Source organism: Xyrauchen texanus, chromosome 10 (genome assembly GCF_025860055.1).
Source record: "Xyrauchen texanus isolate HMW12.3.18 chromosome 10, RBS_HiC_50CHRs, whole genome shotgun sequence".
Classification (NCBI taxonomy): Eukaryota; Metazoa; Chordata; class Actinopteri; order Cypriniformes; family Catostomidae; genus Xyrauchen; species Xyrauchen texanus.
Window position 1 is genome coordinate 33,035,860 of NC_068285.1, and position 8,985 is coordinate 33,044,844.

General features: G+C 37.5%; 1 protein-coding gene across 1 annotated transcript; it reads left to right on the forward strand.

The window, feature by feature from the left end:
• The first annotated feature begins 111 nt into the window (after positions 1-111).
• On the forward strand, positions 112-8,446 carry gmpr (guanosine monophosphate reductase). Its single transcript, XM_052136218.1, has 9 exons — positions 112-471; positions 3,892-4,011; positions 4,250-4,333; positions 4,605-4,778; positions 4,886-4,967; positions 5,107-5,213; positions 6,640-6,682; positions 7,023-7,182; positions 7,410-8,446. The coding sequence occupies exons 1-9, from the start codon at positions 385-387 to the stop codon at positions 7,588-7,590; spliced, it is 1,038 nt and encodes a 345-aa protein (XP_051992178.1). The 5' UTR covers positions 112-384; the 3' UTR covers positions 7,591-8,446.
• The last annotated feature ends 539 nt before the right edge of the window (positions 8,447-8,985 follow it).

An 8,985-nucleotide genomic window follows, 5' to 3' on the forward strand; every position in this document is an offset into this window, starting at 1 on the left:
CACTACAGCAATACCCCAGCTGGACAGCAGGTGCTGTGTGCACATACTGCAGTGCTGCGCTACAGTCACTGCGTTTTATGTGTGGGGTGTGTGCGTGTGCTTATATGTGTCAGGCAGCCTCACAGGAAACACTTCTATTACTGCCGCTGCTGCTGCCACTACAGACTGAATGCAAGAGGAGGGGAAACCATGGAGAAAGAGGAGAGGGAGAGAGAGAGTACGGGCCTTGCCAAATAAAGCCATGGGGGCCTGGACAGTGACAGTTCTTTCTACACTATAAATACGCTGTTCTTCTGCCGGATCGGGTTTGGTGCCTGGAGCTCTGGACCAGTAATTGCACCAGCCCGGTTCAGGAAACTATCCTCCTCTCAAAGGCCTGTCACAATGCCCCGTGTGGATGCTGACCTGAAACTGGACTTCAAAGATGTCCTTTTCAGGCCAAAAAGGAGCAGCTTGAAGAGCAGGTCTGAGGTAAGGTTGACCGTGACCAAGCACACTGTGTGTATGAGATGAAAACTGTGTCAAAGGGTTTGTCTTGTTAAACCTTGAAGGATTCACTTAAATTCAGGAGGGTGGTTTTTATTCTAAGAGGCAAGGGAGCTGTGACAATGTAATTTTATGTGTGAGTGTGTAAGCGGCAGAGAGTGACAGTGGAAATCTAAATGACCTTGATGAAGTCTGGCTGGCAGGACTAGTTTTTATATATGGGGCCCATGTTTAGGCTTCAATCTGTGCCAGCTTATCAAGGTTGGTCTCTTGAAACAAGCCCAGCAGTGTTTGTGGTATGCAGAGCCAACTGACCAGACCAAGGAAAGGCAACCTGAGAGCTAGTGCCCTAAAACATGTTTAAAAATAGGCCTGTGGAGAGCTGTGTGCTGAACGTCAGGTAGATTCCAATGTGTTGTTGAGCTTGAACACTTGTCAGCACCAACACACACACACACACACACACACTTATTGATCATCTGGATTTATGGAGGGTCCTGTTCCACACAGGTTAATAAAAGACCAGTGTTGAGCTGCAAGGTTTGTAAGCCTATGATTCTATAATATTGTAAAAAAAAAAAAAGTTTGTTCAACAGTTGATTTTTTTGGTTTTGTTTTCAATTTTTCCTGCTAAATTTCTGTATTTCATATTTAGTTTACAGAAGCTATTTCAGAATGTACAAGCTAATTCTGCTTTCCCCCCCATATTTCAACAGCATTGCTTTAGCATATCTTAAGATGTCAGCCTTTTTGTCCCAACAATGATACACCTTTGATTAATTTCTATTCTGGTCACTGGAAAAAATAAACAAATAAATAAATTAAAATCTGTAGATTTCTTAATCTGTAGAATTCTGTCAAATGTTCTTAGTGTTTTTTGCCCCAGTTAAAATATCTAACACATCTTCAAAACAAGATATATTTGTTTGACAGGCAAAATTGCATAAGATATTAAGACTTTGTTTTCAAAGAGCGCTATATATTTAATCATTTTTTCCATTTGCACACTGTTTTTTTAGCACTACAATAAAGTTGTATTAATTAACATTGGTTAATGTATTATGAACTAACAACTGTTATGAAGGAACAATTGGAGAGTATTTGTGTATATATAAATTAACATTAACATTACATTTTAAAATGCTTAGTTCATGATAACTAATGCATTTACTAATGATAACAATATTTGAACCTTATTGTAAAGTGTTACCATTTCCTCATTTTATTTATTTATTTATTACATTTTTTCTTCAGTGTTCACTTTCAGGCTTTCAGTGTAATGACTGTTGAATTCTGAGGAGAATTTTCCCTTAGAGCATTTCACTGCAGGATGACGTAAATGGCTGGTCCCTGCAGCTGGCTCATTTGATGGCTGTCACCATATGGGCAGCAACGGTGACTGTGATGGTATACAGGCTCTTTGAGATGGAACAGTAGATAAAGGCCTTCAATTAACCTGCAGTGTTCAATCACTGGTCTAGCCTCAAAGTGCATCAGTAAGCAAGGGGATCCAAATCTAATTGACTGAAATAACTAATATATATATATAATATTTTTAACATACACTATAGATCAGATTTTATACATGGAAATACTTAGCTGCATTTATATTTTAGGAGGCTGGTCCCGTATACGCCGATCATCCTATTTGGAGTCCTTGCCATCAAAAACGTTTGAAAACCCCTGCAGTAAAATAATTATACATTCACAGAGCAATGTAATGTAACTGATGTAGGTGCAGCAGTTACAGGAACTGGAAATGACTGATCAAGAACCAATTCTGAGAACCTGAGAGCATATAAGCATGAGAGGGAGAGAAATAACACACTGTGTGTATCAGGCTACAACTTGCAGAGATTTTTTTTAAACAAACCTATAAATGATTCAGCACAAATTCGTTCATGCCCATCATACTGGTGTGGATGATGGAAGAAAAATTGCTTTCCAATGGTCATCGTAGTGGATGTAGTTCAAGATAAAACCAGAGAAAGGAAAGCAGCTGAACTTAATGGACTTTTTAAGATTCTACACAGAAATCTATAAAGAGAGCCTGTCAAACAGTCACAGCCTGGCTTTACACACATTTTACATTCTCAGTTGTTACCAAGCCTCTGCTGGTACAACAACCTTGTATATTTTATGCAATATACAGTATCTGATCTTGAGAATACTTCCCACTTTGGTGGCTTATGTAACATTTAGATGCTAAGTTTTCATTTAAAACCGATTCAAGCTTGATTCAAACCGGTACAATTTGTTTTACTTTTACTCCCATAGAGAAAATTAACTAACTAACTAAACTAATGTTATTCAGTTTAACCCCAAACCTAAACCTAACGTCTCCAAACCCTAAATCTAACCATGATTTAAATAGGAAAATAAACTTTTGTGAACCACAGAAGAAAGAGAACATTAGGGTTTGGAACAAGACGATGGAAATGTAATACTGGTTATTGACACACACCAGTCATTTGTATTGCTTAAATACATGTTGTTAGAGTAACCAAATGTGTTCACAGACATTTCATTTCTTAAAATAAAGTGAATAGGAGGCTAACTCAAATGTAATTCCTTTAAAGCATGCATTAGTAATCTGTTTGTTGACTGGTTGGTCTATATGGGTATAAAAGAGGTACCTTTTCTTATGAGCAAAGTCTTTGAATATCTTATGATTTCCCAATCTTGAACAAATTTATAGTATTTGAAGAATTAAACTAAACTTGTTCTGTAGTGTCTGTGTTATGGACATTAATGATACCTCAAATTGTGTGGCTTGTTGAGGAGAGGTGTGCTATTACTTTTATAAGTTTTCGCCAGCTGGATGATATACCAACAAGCACTGACATGGAGCTAAGCCATATAGGGACCAGAATATCATGAAGACTTGGGTATGGGTGCTTTTGACTTGGACCAGTAAGAAACCACCTAGCAACCACCTAGAACTCCATAGCAACTGCACAGCCACATGCTAAAATCCACTCAGAACATCTTATTGACATCTTTGCAAATTTTGCATGCACCATTCAAATCATTCTTTAGAAAATTTAAAAATCTAGTATTTACACTGTCTGCAAGTAACATTCATTACAAATGGAGAAAGACCCCAATTCATTTATTACAGTGGATATGCATAACTCTTAAATGTGTCTGAATATGATTCAGTGGTTATATTATTGAACACATGCTTTGATGGGTTACAGGAACAGGGAAATTTGAAATGGGATAGGAGCACAGGATGTTTCGGTTGAATACAGTATGTCCCCATCCATTAAAATTACGAGAAGCTCTTTACACCTTTACATATACAGCTCTGCATTGGATTGATCTATGAAGTATTAAGTGTGGGTATTGTGTATTTATAGTTTGAATGGACAGTATTTTACTCTGCATGCTTTGTTCTTGCAGGTTGATCTGCAGAGGACTTTCACATTCCGGAACTCCAAGCAGACGTACAATGGCATCCCGATCATTGCAGCTAATATGGACACCACTGGCACTTTTGAGATGGCACAGGTGCTCAGTAAGGTGAGTGCTTCTTTAAACAAAGCATTGTAAGTGATGAAACACAGTAGCTAAGTCTTTGAAATCCAATCCAGAGAAAGTCTTGTTTTACTGTTCACTGTTAAATTTTGATGATCTCGCTGAAACATAATTAGCTGTATCCTGTTACCATGAATTGGGATTAAGGGGCTCTTATATTTCGGTCTGCCTCAGTGCCAGACTCTTGCTGGGCTCTCAAACATCTCTCTGCTCTGTCTTTCAGCACACTGTCTTCACAGCCATTCAAAAGCATTACTCCCTGGAGGAGTGGAAAACTTTTGCAGTCAGTCATCCAGAGTGCCTAGAGGTGAATTTCCAAAAATGATTTTCTAGCCAATGTAAAAGTCATCTTTAATTTAGTAGTAATGTCCATCCATTCATCCATCCATCCATCCATCCACCTATGCCATATGTAGTCATGTATATGTCTTTGCTGGAAAACTAACTTCAGTGGCAATATGCATTTTCAGTGGCTGAAAGATGCTGATCTGGTCAGCATATTTTGTTGTACCATATGTTTGAAGGTCGCATACATGTCAGTTTGCTGTTTACTTTAGCATCTTTCTTCTCATCATCAGCATGTTGCGGCGAGCTCTGGCAGTGGAGCGACTGATCTTGATAAGCTGTGCAGCATCCTGGAGGCCATTCCTCTCATCAAATACATCTGCCTGGATGTGGCCAATGGCTACTCTGAACACTTTGTCGAGTTTGTAAAAAGAGTTCGGGAAAAGTTTCCAAACCACACCATCATGGTGAGATGCAAGAACAAACATTATGTTAATGTATTAAATAAATATGCATTCATTTAGTGTGTTTGAATAACTACAAATATATTTACACAATGGTTTTAATCATTTAGGCAGGAAATGTTGTGACAGGAGAGATGGTGGAGGAGCTAATCCTTTCTGGAGCTGATATCATTAAAGTGGGCATTGGGCCAGGTATCAGCTTTTGGTTCATGCAATTTCCTAACACTGTAAAAACATACAGTATTTGTAACACAAAACACTATACATTTGAAACCATCCCTCAACATAAAAACATATTTCTGAAGCATGTTTAATATGTTTGATAATTTAGGTTCTGTGTGCACCACACGCATTAAGACCGGTGTGGGTTATCCACAGCTGAGCGCTGTCATTGAATGTGCCGACTCTGCTCACGGACTCAAAGGACACATCATCTCTGTGAGTCAGCCTGAGATTAAATGACTCTTATTAAAAAAAAAAAAAAAAAAGACTCTTATTAGCATGTTAACATTCACTCGTGCTGTATACTTCATAGAATCAGAGTCGACTCTGATACAGGAATCGATTCTTTTGTTCGACTCCGTAACTTTATGAACAGGACATTGTGATTGCCTCAAAATAATGAATTGGCGTTCTTAAGGACCAATCACATCCTCTACAAACACCTGTTGGTTGGTGGGACACCACCTCATTCATCATGTGCGTTTGAATGAGATAATGTGCGTGTGCAAAAGAGAGAGAGGGTGTGACATATCGTCACCTTCCTAAAATAATTGCCTAAGTCATTTTTTGACAAAAATGATTTTTTTGCATAAGTCATCTCCTCATGATGCTGGCCACCTTTGGTAAAATCGCCCACATCCTCAGTTGAACAGATCATGCAATTCTACCCCTATAGTATAATGGCCTATGTCAAGTGTGTGACTTAGGCCGTTTTATTTTGCCTAAGTCAAAAGGCAATGAGACAATTTTACAAGTTTTTTACCCCTACTGGTAAGTGATGAGGTTTACTATAATATAGACTATAAATATTGCATAAAAATATTGTGTTTTTGTCTTTTTATTTAGTCTTTTTAGTCAGCATTTTAGTCAAGAAAAATAGCTAAGTCAAGCTAGCATTAGGCTTTCTGTTAACTCTTTTTTGTATTTTTAAACAATATTTCATCTAGTTTTTGTCTAATTTTTTCCACATTACATGATCTAATTAAGAAAGATTTGAATAGGCTTACATATTGTAATCAAACATCTAGAAACGATTTATTTATCAATAAATATCATATATTCAATTATTGGTTCAGTTTTTTGTGTTTTCTGAGAAAAGTGAAAAAATGACTTAGGCAATTATTTTAGGAAGGTGACGATATTTAAAACGTTTGGACGTTTTTTGTAATATTACATCAATGCAAGGGACAGTGGTTGGAGAGGTGGACTCTCCCAATTAGTCTAGTTTCTATATGAAAATGAAATTATTTCCGACCCAGTCACTTTCTTGTTATTTTCCCTCTTAAAATTAGAAATGAGCAGCAACTATGGATTGCCATTGATACCAGTCATTTTAAGGCATGACAGCAATGTCTCTAATTATAATAGCAGGAGTTTTTGTCTTCATGTCACACATTTTAAAAACTATCCTGACTGAAAATAAGCTGAATTGAAGAGTCGATTCCATCGACTTCAACGGCTGGAGTTGGGAATCAGAGTCGACTCGCTAAGTACACTGGCTGACAGATGGAAAGCTACAATTACATCTTATTAACACAAGATGGCAGCATCCTCAATCCTGTACTAACTCTATGCACTAATTTAAACCAATCTTGACTATTTAGCGGCAGTTCGTAGTAAAACTTTTGATTTTCCTCTCTAGGATGGAGGCTGTAGCTGCCCTGGAGATGTTGCCAAAGCTTTCGGTAAGTTTAGTTTTCAGGGTCTTCGTGTGATAACCCTCAAACTTTAATTGGTACCACTTTATAATTAGTTTGTATTATATTAACATTAGCTAACAAATGAGCTAACAGTGAACAAATTACATCATTTTTTAATCTTGGTGATTCATTTCTGTATTTACTAACACACTGTGTACTTTTTAAAGTTGTGTGTGTTATTACATTACAAACTAAAAAATGAACAGAATTATATTAATAAGTTACACTAACCAAGATTAATTAATGCCAATGCATTTACTAATGTGATTATGTTATATATAAGGTGATCTTTAATTTATTATTGTTTTTATGAATTTTATTTTAGGTGCTGGGGCAGATTTTGTCATGCTGGGAGGAATGCTTGCAGGTCATGATCAGTCTGCTGGTGATGTCATTGAGAAATATGGCAAGAAATTCAAACTGTTCTATGGGATGAGCTCAGACACAGCCATGAATAAGTATGTAGGAGGCATAGCAGAGTACAGGTGAGAATGTTTTCATATTAGTAGAAAGCCAATTTGAATAGCAGTTTCTGAATAAATCACAAGATTTGTGGTTAAAGTTGAATTTGTTGGTTACATTTTTAGTTTATATTTTAGGTGATTCATTTTGGGCTTAAGTTTTACTTGCTGAAAATTTGTGGTGGTAGGTTGCTGATGTAACCAAGATGTTAGTAGTGTATCTTATGTACATTATGTTTATGTGATTTCAGGGCATCAGAGGGAAAGACGATCCAAGTGCCCTACAAAGGTGATGTGGAAAATACCATCAGGGACATCTTGGGAGGCCTGCGGTCCACCTGCACATATGTAGGAGCTGCCAAACTTAAAGAACTGAGCCGCAGAACGACCTTCATCAGAGTCACACAGCAGTCCAGCCAAATGTTCACCTAGTTATGCACACTAAACAACACAAACCCTCATCTAAGGTTTTGACCCACATCCACCATTACCAGTTAGGTCAATGAGAAAACATTTACATTCTTTCATCTGTCCTACATCTCTGTTGCAGTGTCAGTAACAACTGTTATCCTGCTCCTTTGAAAAAAAAACAGGATATGCAACAGAGAGGAGAGAAAGACAGACACATTCATAATCTACATAATTCCCATTCTCTTCCCATATTCTGTCTTCCTTGAATGCATGTATCTCTGATTAACTTCCTCAAAAACTCTCTCATACACAATTACACTCACAGATACAGATTCACTCAGGAACCTGTACATTACTTTGGAAAACCAACAAAGTTACAGCATGGCTCAGTTTCAATAATTTAAAGCTTTTTAGATTTGTTCAATATGCAGTGGCATTCTGTCTTTGCAAGACAGAGGTTGAATGGGAATACACCCCATAAACTCTTAAGGGAAAGCCCCTTGACAGGAAAATACTGGAGGAATTGATTCGTTCTTTGTACTAATGTAACCCATTCTCTGCTGCGAGTGCACAGAGAACTTGCATACCAACAGAGAACATTCTCTGCCACTGTTAGCTAGCCCCAGCATGTTTGTAGCACTTCGAGTTGATCTGAACGGCGATTTGTGCATTGTGTGCTGTTGTGAACTATTTCTGCTGGCCTGCTTCCTTTGTGAATGTTCAGTACTGTAGGTGTTGTGAGATGTCGTCTCAGACCAGAGGAATGTGAAGACTGCTGTACCTCATTTGTTCAAAACCTTAGATGAGGTTGCAAGTACTTTATTAAATCTGTGAAATGTGAATATAATGTTTCATATGGAGGAATAAACATTTCTGAACAAAGAATGTGATTGTTTTATGCCTAAATGCCAAAGTATATATGGTTTTCTGTTTACTGCTTGTATGTGCACTTCATCTGCATATACGCCTGCCATTAACTAGTAAAGGGAAGGTCACATTAGGCTTTCAGCATGCAAATTTATTTCAGACAACACAGACCGGGATGTCACATGGGAGGGCTTCTGATGTAAGTAAACAATATTATCTTCAAAATGTTAACATTTATTGTCTTCTTTCCTATAACAATAAAACACACAACTTTAAAATATACATATTATTCGTATTGAGCCAAGAGGTCAGCATGGAACTCTTCGATCTTCTATTGTTCATGCATCCTCTCGTTAAACTGATTTTTCAGAGTTCACCAAACTTTTGTCCGCAGCCAAACACAAAATGTATTCTCATGAACATGCATTTCAATGGGAATGAATGGAGCACGAAGTGTAGCGTGACCTCCCCTTCATTTCATAAAGCAGTCATTGTGTGCATGCTTGAAATGCATCTGTATGCCTCGCAATCAAAAGAGTGTATTTTGAA

Bases quoted from the DNA above. Each gene is read 5' to 3' on its own strand.
- gmpr (XM_052136218.1), top strand. From the start codon at position 385: ATGCCCCGTGTGGATGCTGACCTGAAACTGGACTTCAAAGATGTCCTT. The intron at 4,779-4,885 runs GTGAGATGCAAG...TTAATCATTTAG, and splicing joins TTCCAAACCACACCATCATG to GCAGGAAATGTTGTGACAGG. The intron at 6,683-7,022 runs GTAAGTTTAGTT...ATTTTATTTTAG, and splicing joins AGATGTTGCCAAAGCTTTCG to GTGCTGGGGCAGATTTTGTC.